This window comes from Humulus lupulus, chromosome 3 (genome assembly GCF_963169125.1).
Source record: "Humulus lupulus chromosome 3, drHumLupu1.1, whole genome shotgun sequence".
Lineage (NCBI taxonomy): Eukaryota > Viridiplantae > Streptophyta > Magnoliopsida > Rosales > Cannabaceae > Humulus > Humulus lupulus.
In genome coordinates, this window is record NC_084795.1 from 65,397,514 (window position 1) to 65,417,215 (window position 19,702).

General features: G+C 44.7%; 1 protein-coding gene and 1 non-coding gene across 2 annotated transcripts; one reads left to right on the top strand and one right to left on the bottom strand.

Annotated features, from left to right (window-relative positions):
- Positions 1-3,857: 3,857 nt before the first annotated feature.
- LOC133827666 (small nucleolar RNA R71) lies at positions 3,858-3,964 on the bottom strand. Its single transcript, XR_009890317.1, has one exon. It is a non-coding gene; the product is annotated as a small nucleolar RNA R71 (small nucleolar RNA).
- A 399-nt stretch (positions 3,965-4,363) lies between these two features.
- Positions 4,364-6,419, top strand: LOC133824268 (uncharacterized). The gene is made up of 2 exons (XM_062257139.1): positions 4,364-5,912; positions 6,007-6,419. The coding sequence occupies exons 1-2, from the start codon at positions 4,364-4,366 to the stop codon at positions 6,417-6,419; spliced, it is 1,962 nt and encodes a 653-aa protein (XP_062113123.1).
- The last annotated feature ends 13,283 nt before the right edge of the window (positions 6,420-19,702 follow it).

Here is a 19,702-nt window from a genome sequence, read left to right on the forward strand (position 1 = left end):
TATATCGTTGTATGTTTCCGTGTGCATGTAGTATTAGAAGAACGTGTTCCAAGTAACCAAGAAAGATCCCTTTCTGTTTACTTGGGGGGCATATATCCTGGATACAACCAGGTCCTAAAACTTATAAGTTAGTTAAATTAACTAACCAGTGTTTTTCCTAAAGAACACGAGGTGTCGATAAAACTAACGCGAACTAAGTTTTTAAATAAATGTCCTGGATACGACCAGGTCCTAAAACTTAGAAGTTAGTTCAAATGACTAACCAGTGTTTTTGCTAAAGAACATGAGGTGTCGATAAAACTAACGCAAACTAAGTTTTTAAATAAATGTCCTGGATACAACCAGGTCCTAAAACTTAGAAGTTAGTTAAATTGACTAACCAGTGTTTTTCCTAAAGAACGCGAGGTGTCGATAAAACTAACGCGAATTAAGTTTTTAAATAAATGTCCTGGATACGACCAGGTCCTAAAACTTAGAAGTTAGTTCAATTGACTAACCAGTGTTTTTCCTAAAAGAACACAAGGTGTCGATAAAACTAACACGAACTAAGTTTTTAAATAAATGTCCTGGATACGACCAGGTCCTAAAACTTAGAAGTTAGTTAAATTAACTAACCAGTGTTTTTCCTAAAGGAACACAAGGTGTCGATAAAACTAACGCGAACTAAGTTTTTCAATAAATGTCCTGGATACAACCAGGTCCTAAAACTTAGAAGTTAGTCAAATTGACTAACCAATGTTTTTCCTAAAGAACACGGGGTGTTGATAAAACTAACGCGAACTAAGTTTTTTAAAAATTAATGTCCTGGGTACGACCAGGTCCTAAAACTTAGAAGTTGATTAAAATTGACTGGCAATGCTTTATAGTTTCGAAGAAAAAGTCAATAAACTAACGCGAACTAGGTATTTACCAATCACATCATATTAAAAAGAAAAATAAATGATGAAATTCAGGGTAACTGAAATCAATTGTCTCGAGGAGGAAAAACCTCGTGGTAAATTATTACAGAAAAATAAACGAAAAATACAAAAGTACTAGGCCCCCCTAGGCCACTCCGACGAGGTCACCCCTTCGGTCTCTTGCTCGCCAGCAGTGGAAGTCTCCTCAGTCTTAGAAGGCGACTCCTGTTGAAGACGGGCTTTGAACTTCTCAAGGAATGGCTCCCACACCTCGGGCGCCAGGAAGGAGAAGTCGCCATCCTGGTTCAAGGCCCAACAATGGTAGAGCATGGCCTCCATGGAGGAGCTGGAAGACGCCCTCTCTGCCACGGTGGCGGCCTTGGCCTCCAACTGCTTAGCCTTGGCCTCCTCGAGCTCGATCTTCGCAGCGGCCAAGGCGACCTGTACGGCCTTTTTGCTTTCTTTGGCAGCCGTCAAGGCAACCTTGGCACTTTGCTCTTGCTGTTAGGAAGACGCGAGAGCGGCATGAGCAGTTTGGAGCTCACCCCTGAGCTCGTCAATCCTGGCCCTGGACCGAGCTATGCTGCGGTGTAGAGCCAAAGCCGCCTGTAAAGACATAGATAGTAAGTGATAACTCTAGGAATTAGAGTTATTTTTATGCGCTTAAACTTGTAATTTTATCAAGAAAAAGTGGGTTAGAGTGTTTTATAGAGTCTTTATCCTTGTTTTGTGAAATATTAAAATATAATAAAATAATATTATATAATAGTAATTTGCTGGAAAAATATATCCTTAAGTGTGAAATTCTTATTTTGGCAGGTGGTGGTGAAATTTTGGTCATTTGGAAAGAGATTCAAGTGTTCAATGTTTTCAGCAGGAGGAAATGCTGCAGCATTTCAGCAGCATGACGTACAGCCAGCCAGCCTATTTGGATGGCCCACGTGGACACCACTTATCAGCTCACTTTGGGGATTATTTAAATTGGGCTGCTTGGTGAGGACTTAAGTGCTTATTGGGCTTCATTTTGCCTTGGACCCATTTATGGTAAAGAGGACAAAAAGACAAAAAAAAGGAAAAAAAGAATGAGGCCCACGTGACATGAAAGGAGGGAAGTGACCTAGCCCAAGGGGTATCATCTTTTCCAATTAGGGATACACAGCTGAAGAAAAAAAAAAAGAAACCCAGCCGCCTGAAAGAAAGAACACACCCATTTTTGGCAGCCATTAAAGAGTTTAAGGAAGGAGAGAGAGAGAGGATTTTGGAAGGAAGAAGACTAGGAGAGAAGAGCTATTTGGAAGACACTCCATCATACTCTTGGCTTGTTTTTCTTCCCCTTCTTATTGAACTCAACTCTTTCTTGGATTTATTTTGATTTATGGCTGATTATAAGCTGGTTTATTTTGTGTTTAAAGTTATGAACTAATTTTCTTAAAGTTAGGATAATTAAGGAACCTTGTTATGCAATTGTGAAACTTTGCTATTGATGCTTAATGCTAATTGAGGTTTATTCATTCAAGTCATTTTCATGCTTAATATTTACTATTGTTTGATCACCTTTAGTAAATGATTGAAATAATTAAGATTGCTGAAAAGGATTTTAATCATTAGACAAAAGACTTGAATGGTGCATGATTAAGTTCTTAGATCTTAATTTTGTGAGGGTATAGACATATATCTTTACCTTGCATAATCTAATGGAATTGGGGCTTGATAGGAAATTCTCAAAATTAAATTAACTTAGACATAAGTAATTTAATTAGAGAGTTAAACCCATTTGATTTCGACAGAAACTTATGGACTTGATTAGAATTCTTGATTAGTAAACTGTCAGGAATGCCACAGCATTTTCATAGCATTGCTTCCAGGAATTGCAAAACAGGGGGAATTAATTATCCTAGCTTACCATTTTATTGTCAACTGATTTTACATATTGCATCCCATTAGTTTAGGCTTTAATTTCAGCTGTTAGTTATTTTTAATTGCATATAAAAAAAATCAACTTCCAATTTAATTTGAGTTTGGTTCTTTTATTTTTAATCATTTTGCTAAACTTTAATTTCACAATTTTAAGCTTAAAAACAATCCTTGTGGATACGATATTGGGTTCTTATCACCTTATTACTTGTTGACAGTGTACACTTGTACTTAGTATCTATTTTGCACAACAAGTTTTTGGCGCCGTTGCCGGGGATTGTTTAAAGTCATTTATTGTGAAATTAAGTATATCGCAATTTGGTTTCAACTATTTTTTTTTACTAACTTGGGTGATTCTCGTGCGATTTCAAGTTTATACAGTGTATGAATGAGAATCAAGACCCTGAACTACTTCCCATTGATCTAGAAATCGAGCGTACCTTTAGAAGAAGGCGAAGAATACAAAAGTCGAAAAGGGAAGTAGTAGTGATGGATGCTAAGCAAGGGGCTCAACAGGGAGTTGGCCAAAGGGCAGCAAATCTATCAGGAGTTGCTCATGATCCACCAGTGAATATAGCAGAAGTTGCTCAAGATCGAGTAGCTCAAGGGGGAGTGGCTCAAGGGGAAGTGGCTGCCAACAATGGGCAAAATGCAGTTATTGTGGCTGATGACAGAGATCGTGCTATCAGACAATATGCTCTTCCCCTCTTCAATGAGCTCAATCCAGGCATCGTCAGACCAGAAATTCAGGCAACCCAGTTTGAATTGAAGCCAGTCATGTTCCAAATGCTTCAAACTATGGGTCAGTTTAGTGGGATGCCAACAGAGGATCCTCACCTTCACCTTTGCTTGTTCATTGAAGTAAGTGACTCTTTCAAGCTGCCTGGAGTGACAGAGGATGCATTGAGACTAAAGTTGTTCCTATACTCCTTGAGAGACAGAGCCAGAGCTTGGTTGAACTCTTTGCCTTCTGATTCTGTGAGTACTTGGCAAGAGTTGGCTGAGCGGTTTTTGATGAAGTATTTTCCTCCCACTAAGAATGCCAAGCTCCACAATGAGATTACTTCATTTCAGAAACTTGATGAAGAATCTTTATATGAGGCATGGGAGCGGTTCAAGGAGTTGTTGCGCAAATGCCCTCATCATGGCATTCCTCATTGTATCCAGATGGAGACATTTTATAATGGTCTGAATGCCCACACTAGAATGGTGGTTGATGCTTCAGCGAATGGGGCTCTTCTTGCTAAGTCCTATAATGAGGCATATGAAATACTTGAGAGGATATCCAACAACAACTATCAGTGGCCTACTTCTAGATTGTCTACAAGCAGGAAGGTGGCTGGTATTCATGATGTAGATGCCATCACTTCTTTGGCAGCCCAAGTATCCTCTATTTCTAATATGCTCAAGACAATGAATATGGGGATGAATCAATCAGTGGGACAGCCTATGGGGACATAGTTTGGGCAGATGGAGAACATTTCTTGTGTGTATTGTGTGAGGGTCATACGTTTGACAACTGTCCTTCCAATCCAGCAGCTGTGTGTTACATGGGGAACCAAAATAGGAATAGCCCTTATTCAAATTCCTACAACCCATCATGGAGGCAACATCCCAACTTCTCGTGGAGTAATCAAGGGGCTGGGCCTAGCAACTCTTCTATGCCTCCAAGACCAAATTTCCTACCGGGTTATCCCCCACAAGCACCACAACAAAGGCCACAACAACAAGCAGTGCAATCTAGCTCTCTTGAGAACATGTTGAAGGAGTATATAGTGAAGAATGAAGCCATGATCCAAAGCCAAGCTGCATCATTGAGAAACTTAGAAAACCAAGTTGGGCAGCTAGCTAATGAGCTTAGAAATAGACCCCATGGGACATTACCAAGTGACACTGAGAATCCAAGAAATGGGAGCAAAGAACATTGTAAAGTCGTCACTTTGAGAAGTGGGAAGGAGTTGGAGAATTCCAAGGCCAATTCTGGGCATGAGGGTGAGCCCTCTTCAATCCAAATAAATGAGGAAATTAAAAAAGACACTGAAATTCCTAGTGTAGAAAAATCTGCCTCTGGCCAGAATGATGCAGGAATGCCACAGCATCAGTTCCCAGACAGCTCGAGTACAAGACAACCACCTCCATTTCTCCAGCGTTTTCAAAAGCAAAAGTTGAACTCTCAATTTAAAAATTTCCTAGACATTTTGAGGCAGCTACATATTAACATTCCCCTTGTTGAAGCCCTTGAGCAAATGCCCAACTATGTAAAGTTCATGAAAGACATCCTTACAAAGAAGAGAAGATTGGGGGAATTTGAGACAGTGGCTCTCACTAAGGAGTGTAGCTCATTCTTGCAAAAGAAGCTGCCACCACAGATGAAAGATCCTAGGAGTTTCACCATTCCATGCACCATTGGTAATTCTTATTGTGGCATGGCTTTATGCGATTTAGGTGCAAGCATTAACTTGATGCCAATGTCTATTTTCAAGCAATTGGGGATTGAAGAAGTTAGGCCTACTACAGTTACTCTTCAGTTAGCAGATAGATCCCTTGCTCATCCGGATGGGAAGATTGAAGATGTATTGGTAAGGGTAGACAAGTTCATATTCCCTGCTGATTTTATTGTGTTAGACTATGAGGCAGATAGAGAGGTGCCCATTATCTTGGGGAGGCCGTTCCTTGCGACAGGAAGAACCTTAATAGATGTGCAAAAGGGGGAGCTAACTATGAGGGTCCAAGATGAAAAGGTGACTTTCAATGTTTTTAAAGCTATGAGATTTCCTGATGAGGTGGAGGAATGCTCAGTGGTTTCAGTGGTAGATTCTTTGGCATCAAGGGAATTTGAGACGAGTAATGTCGGTGATCCATTAGAGAGGGTATTGGTGTTTGATTCACACAATGAGGAAGACGAGGAGGAGTACTTAGCTTGGTTGGAAGCTAATTCGCAAGGGTCAAGAACAAGAAACCGATTTGATTCATTGGAGTTGTCGGCTAGGGAGTTCAAAGCTCCTAAACCATCCATTGAAGAGCCACCTGAGTTGGAGCTGAAATTTTTGCCATCTCACTTTGCGATATGCCTATTTGGGTCCATCATCCACTTTACCTGTAATTATTTCAGCGGAGTTGAGTCATGATCAAGAAGAAAAGTTGCTCGAAGTATTGAGATAGTTCAAAAAGGCCATTGGGTGGACTATTGTAGACATAAAGGGTATTAGTCCTTTTCTATGTATGCATAAGATTCTGTTAGAAAACAATGAAAAAGGGTCTATTGAAGGGCAAAGAAGGCTAAATCCTATCATGAAAGAAGTAGTGAAGAAAGAAATCATCAAGTGGCTGGATGCTGGCTTTATTTATCCTATCTCTGACAGTTCATGGGTGAGTCCTGTGCAGTGTGTACCCAAGAAGGATGGGATCACAGTGGTGAAGAATGAAGATAATGAGTTGATTCCTACGAGAACAGTAACTGGATGGAGAATTTGCATGGATTACAGGAAGTTAAACAAGGCCACTAGGAAGGATCATTTCCCTCTTCCTTTCATTGATCAGATGCTAGATAGACTTGTTGGGAGAGAGTACTATTGCTTCCTTGATGGGTACTCTGGTTACAATTAGATAGCAGTGGCCCCAGAAGATCAGCACAAGACTACATTCACTTGCCCCTATGGTACCTTTGCATTTAGAAGAATGCCCTTCGGTTTATGCAATGCTTCCGCGACATTTCAGCGATGTATGATGGTGAACTTTACTGATATGGTTGAGCAATTTCTAGAGGTGTTCATGGATGACTTTTTAGTCTTCGGTGATTCTTATGATGATTGTCTGAGTAACTTGTCTAAGGTGTTGGATTTAATTTGATTAGAATTCTTGATTAGTAAACTGTCAGGAATGCCGCAGCATTTTCATAGCATTACTTCTAGGAATTGCAAAACAGGGGGAATTAATTATCCTAGCTTACCATTTTATTGTCAACTAATTTTACATATTGCATCCCATTAATTTAGGCTTTCATTTCAGCTGTTAGTTATTTTTAATTGCATATAAAAAAAATCAACTTCCAATTTAATTTGAGTTTGGTTCTTTTATTTTTAATCATTTTGCTAAACTTTAATTTCACAATTTTAAGCTTAAAAACAATCCTTGTGGATACGATATTGGGTTCTTATCACCTTATTACTTGTTGACAATGTACACTTTCACTTAGTATCTATTTTGCACAACAGTAAGGCACGTGCTGGGAAGAAAGCAAAGAAATTTAACTAAGTAAACTTACCGTGAGGGTCATCCCAGTGAAGACTCCATGACATTCTCGGGGCTCCTCGTCTCGATCTCCCTCAAGTCCCTCGGGGTGGCATTGTAATAATGCTCCACCGTATAGCTTGCAATCTCGTAGACCGTCCCTCGGAAGGCCTCGGGGATTTTCTCAAGGGCCTGGGCATTAACGGGGATGCGCACGGTGGGAGGGAGAACTGGCGGGGTTCCAGTTGGTGCCTCCTGTTCCCGAGTAGGGGATGGAGGTCACGGGGGAGGTGGGGGCATGTTCTCTGTGGTTGCAGGGACCTGGCCCCTCCCCTTGGCGGGAGACTTGGAGGTGGTCACAGAAGGAGGAGTCTTCTTGGCCAGCCGGGGTTTCTTGACCAGTGGCCCGAACGGTCTGGAGGGAGGATTCCCCCCCCCCCCCCTGGAAGATGGATCACAGGACGTTGTCTCCGGGCTATGCCATCTCTTCGCCTGAAACAAAAAGAAGGGAACGTCAATATACATGTAAGGTTACTTTATTACAAGAAAAATCTAAAGGTGTATTGAAAAGGTCCTACCCTCCGAGCTAGAGGAGGAATCTATTGCCACGATCTCCGGCCTCGGAGCTCCTATAGGGGAGTCCAAGTTTATCACTTCACGGATGAGAGGGGGCTCCGGGCCTGGATCCGCCTCAGGACTGGACTCCTCTACATATTGCCTAAGCCTTGGAGCGACTACGCCCTCCAGAAGGGAGGGCCACGACCTAAGGTTGGTCCCGTACTCCTCAAAGAAGGCCGACCTAAAGGACAAGGTGTTGTCTACTACTACGGTGCCCCCAGGACGACCCATATCATGGCGCAACACTAGTTGATCTACACACTGGAGTAGGGTTATGTTAAGGTCTGGGTCATCTCGATGACGATGTACGAGCTAGCTTGGGTTAAACCTAGCAAGCCTTAGGTCTGCGGCAGCCCTGTCTAAGTTCCTAAACAGGTATGGGTTACCTTGGCCGGAGCGGCCGGCTGCTGCCCTGGACTGAAACCGACCCATGTCAAGGCCCTGAGCAGCCTCGGGAGCTTGCTTTCGTCCCACGAGCAACACCTCATCTTCTTCGTCCTGCTCGTCGTCGTCACCGTCTACAGCATCCCCCTCGGGGATAGGCACCAGCTCGCGGGCTACTAGGTGGTTAGCCCGCGTCCTCCTCAAGGCCAGAGTCTGGCCCGGAGAAATTAACTTACACGCCAGCATCGTCTCATCAGATACGAGCTGGCGGTAGTCTTTTTCACTTGGTGGAAGCCCTGCCAAGGTATCGTATTGACCCCCAAGGGTCATTGATTTGGTCATCCTCGCAAAGATGGTTGGACGATGATGTTCAAATTAGTACGCGTGAAAAGAAATAATGCAATATGGTGGTTTCACGAGCTGAGAATAGAGAGAACTTACGAGGATGGTTGAAGTAGTGGTACTCGCAGTTGCAAAACCCCGACGACATGAAGAACTAGTCCTTGAAGTTGTTGGGGTGGCTGGGCAGCTCGATGACTGCAGGAGAGTTGGGAAAATGGGTTAAATAGTAGAACCCGTTGCCTCGCCCCCACTGATCCAAGCTGGCTTTGAGGCAGAAGAAGTAAAGGATGTCCGCTGATGTAGGGACCTCCCACTCGTGCCTCAGGAAGAGGTACCTCAGCCCTGCCGGGCAGTTGGAAGGAAGCCTGCTTCACATAATTCAGGAAATCTGCAAAGTACTGGTCCAGAGGTAGGAAGGCCCCGGCCTTGAGGTGTTCGTCGCTCCAAGCCGCAAACTCCTCATCAAGAGGCGTGCAGCTCCTCTCGCCCTCGAGGGGAGGTCGAGCAACAAGAGCACCTGTCCCAACTTCGATGTTATGGGACAGCAGGATCTTGTTGACCCTCCCTTGGGTCGTAATCTTCGAGACTATCCTCTCTGCCTTGAAGAAGGCGTCAGGTCCCACCTCGACCTCTTTCTCCACCGTGGGACCGAATTGGGGGATGGGAGACTCCGCTGCAATCTCTTTCCCCTTACTTGACTGCTGGGATGACGAGCCAGCTGTGCTCTTCTTGGGTATGTTCTTCCTGGGTCCCATATGGTCGCCAAGCGAACAAGAATGAAGAAAAGTTTAAATAGGCAACCTAAAAATAGAAAAGGGAATATAGCGCGAGAAATGATTTTCGTACACAAGCTGAGGTAATCTCAGCCCGCGCTATGTGAAGCCACGCGTTGCCATGGTCACACGCCCAAGTTTCAAACGAATCCCCGATTGCTCGGGATTTGTGTGTCAGGAGGGTCAGGATAGGCTTGCCTTAGAGGGAAAGTTTTAAAAAGCAAAACCGCCTAGGAAGCGTGACCCCTAAGCTACCTGGTTTTGTACCCTAGAAACCTCTCACCTTCCCTTTTTCCAAACAGGCATTCCCTAAAGCTACCCAGAAATTATCTTGTCATAAACATCGCATTCCTAGACATGTTCTCAAATAGTCGATATGCCTAGAATCAAAACCTATGCACCAAAAACAACCTACAGTGTGCGACTAAGAAAGAGGTTTACCTAACAGAGAAACGAAAAGATCAAAACATGCAACAGGCAGAGGACTTACAGTGTATTTTCCGTGCGAAAGTCACAAAAAGTGTAGGAATCGGAGTCCTGGTGGAATCCTTAAAGCTGGACTGATGAAGAAACTCTTGTGACGAGAGTGTAGGGATTTCTGGGATGATAACCAGAAGAAGAAAAGCTTCTGAGACTAAAAAGAGAGAAAATGAGGAAAAAAATTCAAATGAAGGGTGGCTAATACGGAAGATGGCCAACCTTATATATACGTAAGAGGCATAAAGAAATGAGGACCGTTCGATCAAATTAATGCGAGATACAAGGGTCATAACTCGAGAGGAAAAACGATGGCCGAAGGCAGGCTAGGCCATTTAATGCAATTCTCGGAAACTGAACAGTCGCCAACCACGGCGCTCCACGTGTCCGATACCCACGCAGTGGGCGGGACATGAAGAGTCGAAAGGGAAACTTAAAAGCCCCCACTGTGAAGATTACAGATGACGTCATGGGTCACGAGCAGGGGCTTGGGGGGCAAATGTACGCCCCAAATATCCGCACACTATTGGCGAGCTAGAAAATGACCTAATTCGATCTGTCACGTGTAAATCGTCCACCCGGAGCTGTTTGTTACGGGCCTCCATCTATCTAGCCCGAGCTGATTAGAGATGTTATCCCCAAAATTTGAAAATGATGATGTGGCAATAGAAATGACAAGTGGCAAGGAATAGTGGGGTGATCTGGCTTACAAGTAGCCCAGTACATCAATGAAGAGTTTTGACTGCTTGAGAAGTGTCATGACCGACCAGGTAAGTTGTATCCGACCAGGAGTGACTTTACTGCCTAACACTGGCATGACCGAGCCAAGTGCATCCGAGGAGCACTCCAAGGGGTGTGGTCGGACTTTGGTCCGAGGAGCAGTCCAAGGGGTGTGGTCGAAGTTTGGTCCGAGGAGCAGTCCAAGGGCGTGGTCAGACTTTGGTCCGAGGAGCAGTCCAAGGGTGTGGTCGGATGCATGTCCGAGGTGAGACAAAGGCCTGGTCCGTATGCATGTGTCCAGCATGCATATGTCCGACTAGCACTTGCGTGTGTCCAACATGCATGTGTTCGACCAGAAGACGATATTCATCAACCAAATAGACCAGACTACGTCAAATTCCCAGAAACGGCTTCAACAAGAATCGGTCTGGGCATACGCAGGAATCTCTCATTCTTCACTCAAATTGGGGATTCTGTTGCATTTTGAATATCTTTTGTAATTTAAATATAATACGAATAATAAAATATCCCGATCCTAGGGGGATATCAGTGTATGATCCCAAGCCTATAAATAGATGGCTGATGGGATCAGAAAAGGACTTTTGGCAATTTAAAGTTTTGGTCTGAGTTTTCTAGAGAGAGAAAGTGCATTTTCTTGAGAGAGAACTCTTTTGTATTCTGAGAATTTACACTGAAGAAACTCAGTTGACACTGGTTCATCTGATCTTGAGTGTAGATAAAATAATCAAATCTCTAAGTGGATTAGGCTATTACCAATATATTGGGGCTGAACCACTATAAAAATCGTGTGTGTTATTTATTTTCTTTATTAAACCGTCTGTGTCGTTTGAATTCTCTTGAAGGTTTGTCGTTTTTGACGTTCTCACGTCGTTGGCCAAAAATGAGGTCAACATTTTGGTGCTTTCATTGAGAGCCTGAAGAGAAGAACAGACGGTCCCTGAAGCAATATGGCGCCTAAGAACACCAATGCAGCCTCCAAGAAGACGAGCTCCTTTAAAGAGCATGCTAGATCAGAGGGTCCTAGCGTTCAAGATCGTGAAACTGAGCCTAGAGTCGTGCTCGAGGACGTAGCACCAGAAGTTGAAGAGCTCCAGGAAGCCATGAGCGCCTTTCAGGAGGAGATGGCTCAGTTCAACGCCAGGCAGGAGGCGTTCTCTGAGGAAATGGCTAGGCAGAATGCCGCATTCGAGCAGCAGAAATGGGAGATGGACACTAGGAGTGAGGAGATCCGTTGACAGCAGGAGGAGGCCGACAAGCGACATCGCGAAGCTGCACTCGCTCTGGAGGCAGCTACGCAGCTGACCCGAGCCAATGCCCAGGTTGCACCTGGGGTGGCAGCCACCCTAGAGGCAAGGACCACAGAAGCTGGTCGTAAGAAAACTGATAGACCAGGCAGAGGTGGTAGTAACCCACCTGGTCAGGAGGAGGATGGAGTCCGATCGCGCATTGCCTCAACTCAAAGGGGGAACTCCAAAACCCCCTCAAGGAGCCACCGATCAGAGACTTCCAGGTCAGGGATTCATAAGTCAGGCAGCAAGAAAACACCTCCTGAGCAGGAGCACAATAGAGCTCCTCGTGGCAATGAGACTTCCCACTTCAAAGATGGGCATGGGCGTAATGAGGCTGACAGTCATCACACTAACCATTCGAAGGAGAAGAATAATAATAACCATCGAGGAGGAGAGGATCGACCAGCCCAGACAGGAAGGCCACCACAGTATCCAAACTAGCGCAGTGGCAAGGAGCACGTTCCACCCAGCAAACCTTCCAAGAAGACTCAAAGTACAGTGTTCGATAGGTTGGGAAAGCACACTGCTCAGAAGGACTTGAGGGACGTCATTGATGATAGAAGGAGGACCGTCCCGGTCGAAGGGCAAGAGCCAATCCGTCCTGCCAATTGAGTAGAAATACTCGATGATGGTTTGCCGGATAGGAACACCCGACCGGGCGGTCCCGAAAGTGAGTCCCCAGTAGTGGCCCCAGGCATCCAAGCCTAGCTTGATGCTTTGACAGCAGCAGTCCAGAGTTTGTCAAAACAACCAACTGCGATTGATCCAGTAGACCACAGAAGTGGCAGCCCTTTTTGTGCTCGAATTAGAGCAGCTCAACCACCAGCGAAATACAAAGCACCGGTACTGCAGTTTATACAGAAAAGGCAGACCCAGTAAGACACGTTGGAAAGTATGAAGATCAGATGGAGTTGCTCGGGGTGAGTGATGACTATCGCTGTAGAGTCTTCCCCACCACATTGTCAGACACTACCCAGGAGTGGTACTGGAAATTTAAACCAGACTCCATCACTTCTTGGGAAAGTTTTAGGAAGGAGTTTTGCAGGCAGTTTAGTACTGCTCGAACCCATCCTGTTTATGCCAATCACTTGGTGGATATTAGGCAGGGAAAAGATGAGTCTCTCAAGAACTACATTCAAAGGTTCATGAGAGAAGCTAACCGAGCTACTGCGGTTGGAGATGAGGGGAAGATGGTGGCGATCTCTTCCGGCATTATCTATCGAAGTCCTTTGTGGGACAGCATCCATCGTCATCCAATTTCAACATTACAACAATTTTTAGACCGGGCAGATAAGTATATGAAGTTGGATGATGCAATTGAGAAGGGAGAAAATGGATTGAACAATCCGAGCGGGTCGAATGATCCCCCCAATAATGGTGGGAATGATCAAGGTGGTGGTAAGAAACGTGGGAATAACGGGTCTGACCGCCACAATGAGAAGAAGGCTAAGTCGGGACCAAACGACAAGCCAACTAAGTATGAACCTCGATTCACCAACTACACCACTCTTTCGGCGAGTCGAGCAGAGATCTACTTGGCCAGTCATCAAGAGGTCCCTTACCGGAAACCCCCACCAATCAAGAAGGAGATGAGTAAGAGAGATATGAACAAGTTCTGTCGCTTCCATGGAGACTATGGTCATGACACAAATGAGTGTAATCATCTCAAAGATGAGATAAAGTTTCTCCTCCGGTCGGGGAAGCTAAAAAAGTATCGAGCAGAGAAGACCCAAGGAGAGGGGAGCAACAACAATCCTGGGTTCAAGCGGTAACGATCCCCACCTTTGCAACCTGAACCTGTGGACTTCACACTAGATACTATATGTGGAGGACCACATCTTGCTGGAGATAGCAACAAGGCGAGGGAGAGGTATGCTCGCACCCTTCGTCATGAGTTGGGTGCGGCATCCACCTCCGAAATTATGACAGTAGAGGAGCGACCACCAAAGGACCCAAGATATGAAAGTGAGTCCCTCACTTTCATTGAAGAAGATGCTCGACACGTGAGGTATCCTCACAATGATCCTCTTGTTGTGACAGTCCAAATAGCTAATATGAAAGTGAAGAGATGTCTGGTCGATACAGGGAGCTCTGTAAACATTATTTATAAAACATCCTTCGAGAGGATGAAGCTATCTATCAATGACTTGAAGCCATGCTCTCAAGTCATTTATGGTTTTACTGGAGAAGGATTGTCACCAGCTGGGACAATCAAGTTGCCAGTCACGACGGGGGAAGCTCCCAAACATGAAACCGTAATGACCGAGTTTTTAATTGTTGACTACCCGTCCGCCTACAATGTGGTTATTGGTTGACCACTGCTCACAAACTTACATGCGTTAGTTTCAATCTGGCACCTTTCCATGAAGTTCCCGACCAGTGCTGGCATAGGTTGTGTCCAAGGAGACCAGAGGGAGGCTAGGGAGTGCTATAATGCCTCGGTAGCTAAGGCAAAGAAGGGGGCCAAGGAGAGCAATATGATTGTATGTGTTGAGAGAGAGGAGGTGGACGAGATGGATGTCGACCAGAGTCCTACAGTTGTAATCGATGAAGAGATGTTAGAAGAGTCTGGCCAAGAGAGCACTCTTGGTTTAAAAAAGCAGAAGACCCCATCCGGTGATGAAGTCACCAAATAGGGCGTTGCCCAAAGCGAGGGAAGGGACTTTGATCCTTGCGTTGGGGATTATGAAAGTGATGTGGGACTGTCTGAAGAGTTAGAGGAGGTCCTTATAGATGATAATGACCCGACGAGAGGGGTCAAAATTGGAAAAAAGTTGAAAGCAGAGGTGAGAGCACAACTGATAGAATTTTTGCGAAGGAATCAAGATGTCTTCACCTGGTCTCACAAGGTTATGGTGGGTATCTCACCAACTGTGATCAGCCACATGCTCAACTTGGATGAAAGCTATCCAGCAGTGCAGTAGAAGAGGAGATTGCTTGACAAGGATTGAGCAAAAGCTCTTAAGGAGGAAGTAGAGCGGTTAAAGGAGAATAGGTTTATCGGGGAAGCATACTACCCTGCCTGGGTTTCAAACCCAGTGTTGGTGCCCAAACCCAATGGAAAGTGGAGGACTTGTGTAGATTTTACTGATCTGAACAAAGCATGCCCAAAGGATTGCTTTCCTTTACCAAGAATAGACCAGTTGGTAGATGCAACCTCTAGTCATGAGACATTGTCCTTCATGGATGCATATTCGGGGTACAACCAGATCAGCATGCATCCTCCTGATGAAGAGCATACCAGCTTCCGAACAGATATAGGACTATATTGCTATAGGGTCATGCCCTTCGGACTGAAGAATGCAGGGGCTACCTATCAGCGTTTAGTGAACGGTATGTTTCGCGACTTAATCGGAAAAAGCATGGAGGTGTACGTAGACGATATGCTGGTGAAGTCAAAGGAAGCTGAAGGGCACGTGCGAGACTTAGAGGAGTGCTTTGCAATACTGAGAAAGTACAGCATGAAGTTGAACCCCCTCAAGTGCTCATTTGGAGTGGGTTCTGGAAAATTTCTTGGGTTTATTGTGAACTCCCGAGGAATAGAGGCAAACCTAGAAAAGATAAAGGCTCTCAAAGAAATGAAGTCTCCAGCTAGAATAAAGGATGTACAAAGCTTGACTGGGCGGATTGCAGCTCTAAGTAGGTTCGTTTCGAAATCAACGGACAAGTGTGTCCCGTTTTTTAACCTGCTTAGAGGAGGCAAGAAGTTTGAGTGGACGGCAGAATGTGAACAAGCTTTCCAGGCCATAAAGGAGCATTTGGCCCAACCTCCTGTCCTTTCTAAGCCAGTTGATGGAGAAGACCTCTTTTTGTACCTAGCAGTCACGGAGCATGCTGTTAGTGCTGCCTTAGTACGAGAGGAGGATAGAGTGCAGCACCCGGTGTACTATGTCAGCAAGCGATTGATAGGAGCAGAGTCCCGGTATCCCGTGATCGAGAAGTTGGCTTACTGCCTGGTACTCGCATCACGAAAATTGCGGCCATACTTCCAAGCACACCCCATTAAGGTCCTTACTGACCAGCCTCTACGCCAAGTCTTACAAAAGCCGGAGTCATCTGGTCGGCTACTTAAATGGGCAGTTGAGTTAGGCCAATTCAAAATTAAGTACCAGCTGAGGACTGCTATTAAGGGCCAAGCTTTGGCAGATTTCATCGCTGAATGTACCGGGATCGCTGATGTTCCCGACCAGCAAGAGAGTGTCACTGGGCACAAAGAAGAACTTCCTACTTGGCAACTTTTTGTTGATGGGTCGTCGAATGAGCATCATTCAAGGGCTGGAATTATATTAGTCACACCAGAGAAACACCGAATTCATTGTGCACTGAGATTCGGATTCAATGCTTCTAACAATGAGGCGGAGTATGAAGCCCTCCTAGCAGGCTTGCGACTGGCCAGAGATGTACGTGCCCGGTCAGTGGAAATAAATAGTGATTCCCAATTGGTGGTCTACCAAGTCTTGGGGGAATACCAGGCAAGGGGCCTACGCATGGTGGCATACTTAAATAAGACCAAAGATCTGCTAGCACAGTTCGAGGAGTATACCATCAAACTAGTACCACGGGAGCAGAACTCTAATGCAGATGCTCTAGAAAAGCTAGCTAGTGCAAAAGATGCCGAAACTCTGAATATAATATCGATAGAATACTTGGCGGAGCCGAGCATTGATGAACAAGAGGCCATGCCGATCACGATAGCTGACACCTGGATGACCCCCATCATCACTTATCTTGAGCAAGGGACCCTCCCAGAGGAACGTAATGAAGCAAGGAAGATTATGAGGCATGTTGCTAGGTACATCATGATGGATGGGGTGTTGTATAGAAGAGGGTATTCCTTACCTCTACTCAGGTGCATAACACCCGACCAGTCAAAGAATTTATTAGCTGAGGTGCATGAAGGGTTCTGTGGAGATCATGCTGGGGGGCAGAGTCTATCTAAAAAGATCTTGCGGCAAGGATTTTTCTGGCCTACCATGAACGAGGACTCTATGGAATATGTGAAGAGGTGTGACAAATGCCAAAGATTTTCTAAAGTGCCCAGAGCGCCCCCTAACGTCTTGAAGCAAATGCAAAGTCCATGGCCTTTTGCAGTGTGGGGTATTGATCTGATCGGGAAGTTGCCCAAAGGGAAAGGAGGAGTGCAGTTCGCGGTGGTTGCAGTAGATTATTTCACTAAGTGGACTGAGGTCGAACCATTAGCCACGATCACATCGAAGAAAGTGTTGGACTTTGTGGTTAGGAACATAATATGTCGCTATGGTCTGCCTAAGAAGATAGTGTCTGACAACGGCACCCAATTTGACAGCGACATATTTACCGATTTTTGCACTCGGCATGGCATCACAAAAAGTTTCTCCTCGGTAGCCCATCCACAGGCCAATGGGCAGGTTGAAGCGGTAAACAAGACACTGAAGGACACTCTGAAAAATCCCTGGAGCGAGCTAAGGGTGCTTGGGCCGAAGAATTACCAGAAGTCCTTTGGTCATACAGGGCTAGTGCTTGGACAACAACTGGACATACCCCATTTTCTTTGGCATATGGGTATGAAGCCATGTTACCTGTGAAGATAGACCCACCATCTCATAGAAGGACCATGTACAACCAAGAGGAGAATCATCAATTGTTAGCAAAATCCTTGGACTTCCTCAAGGAGAGAAGAAAGGAGGCAAACCTAAGAGTTGCTGCTCACCAGCAAAAAGTGGCGCGCTACTTCAATTCCAAAGTCCGAGATCGAAAGTTCCAGGTTGGAGATTTGGTCCTCAGAAAGGTGTTTGTCAGAGACCCAGCAGCTGGTGTGCTAGGACCAAACTGGGAAGGACCATATCAAATTGAGCAAGTCTTGCCACCCGGCACCTACAAGCTGGCTCGGTTAAATGGAGAGCTGATCAGGAATTACTGGAACGGTGAGCACTTGAGGAAATATTATCAATAAATACTGCTTACAGAGTAGTAGCTTTGTATCAAGTGCTTAACTTGTTATTTAAGTTTTTTGTTTGTGAACTGGCTATTTGCTAACCAGTCATGTTATTTTGTTTGAAACTCGTTGTTAGACACGTTTTGTCATTTATTATTACGAGTAATAAAAGAGATCACGCGCAGCGTGGTCGAATCTTGCTACAAATTTTGCATGTGTTGATTATTCTTGCTTGGCAGTGTTCAACTGTCATTATGATTTAAACAAAACAGGTCTTCTAAAACTAAATATACATATATACCGGACAATGTTCAACTGGTCGGTATCATGAGATGAATGACCAACGTTTAAATAGTTGCATGTTTTTGTAGTGGTTAACTGCTGAAATATGTTTGTATATTCTATGTGTTTCACGAGTAGTCACTGCTCGGACAAATTCGATCAAGTAGCAAGTGATCAAGGATTTTTTAACCCTCAATCACTTGGGGGGCACATAGAGTATACTGGCGTGCACTTCAACACAGGCAATAAAAGCACGAGCAAAGATATCTGTTTTTGGGCTGACTTGTAAATTTGGAAGTCTAAAAAAGCCATTAAGCTAACTTGTTTGACAAAGCTTAAGTAACTTGGAATTTTAAAAATTTTAAGTTAGAAACAGATATTCGTGTGATAATAAAAGTTATGCTCATAAAATGTTAGAGCAATAAGAGCATGAGGAAGTATATTTAGTATGGACTTATGAAATGTTTAGAATTTCTAAGTTAGAAAACTAAATACTCATGTGAAGGTTTAAGGCATATAGAAACTTTACTATTCATAATAAACTTGTAACGTCTTAAATGTAAAAAGACTTAAAAATTTCAAGCTACCCAAAAAAGAAAAGTAAAGTGCAAGTGCCAAAAAGCTCAATCATACGAGCAAAAGTATAAAAAATAAAACAAACTATGATAAAAACTGGTAGGATTACAATTGGTCGTGCAGGAGCTCTCTGGTAGGATGAGGAGTCACTGGCGTGCTGCTCTGGTAGGCTGATCAACCCCCTCCTCGGCCTCAGCTTCTCCTCTCGCTCGGAATGATAGTGTAGAGGAGGCGGGTGTAGGGCCAGTAGGATTAGCAGCTTCCTCAGCAACCCTGGCCTCACATCTGGCGAGCTCCTCTGCCTGGATCTCGTCGGTCAGAAAATCGAGCTTGAGGGGTTTATTTAGCTTCCACACCTGGTAGAAGCAGTTGAAGCAGGTCTCCTCGTAGTGGGTTAGATCGGCCTCCTTCTCTTGCTTCAGCTCTTCGTTCTCGCTAATTATTCCCTCGTTCTCGCGAGCTAACCCCTTGTTCTCACGAGTCAGACTATCTAGCCGATCAGTCAAGGATTTGTTGGCTTGGGTTAGCTGATCATTCCCATCAGCCAACCCCTTGAGAGACTCCTTTTGCTCAGTTACGGTCGTCTCCGCCTGTTCCAGCTTGGACTGAAGAGCGTCCGTTTTCGCTCGATCCTCCACGAGTTGATCATTTAGGACCTTGATCAACTCCTTGTAATCGAGTGATCGCTGCTGGGCGTGACAGAAGGTCATAAGCGTCTGCATGAAAAACAAAAAGTTACTACAAAGCATTAACGTAGGTAACAATCTATCTTGTGGTAGAGTACTTACATTTGTCATCTGAGCAATCCCTCTATCTAGGACAACATCAACACTAAGTCGAGGAAAAGATTCAAAGCCTTGAATCATTGATGCGTCATGGAGGGTCTGATCAGCTGCCCCCCTGAGTTTGGTCTCAGCAGCTCGGAGTGCCTCGCTTAGGCCGGACGGGCCTGGGGGAGTTAGGCTCGCTGATGGAGGAAGTGACGAAGGGGTCAATTGCGGGATCGTGACTGACCCCTCAGGTTGTCTCCCCTGGTTCGGTGGCACTGCCCTCGGTACCTTCCTCGGGGGAGTGAGACCACTTCCTTCGCCAGACTTCCTTTTTGGAGCAGGAGGAACGATGCAATGTCTGAACATCTCTGAGTCTGCAAAAGAGGAAAACATAAGATTCGTTAGAAAAAATATATATGTATATAATAATATGTAGATAAGTATACTACTACTACAATTTTATTAATCTCGAATCACCAAGTTATTAAACATA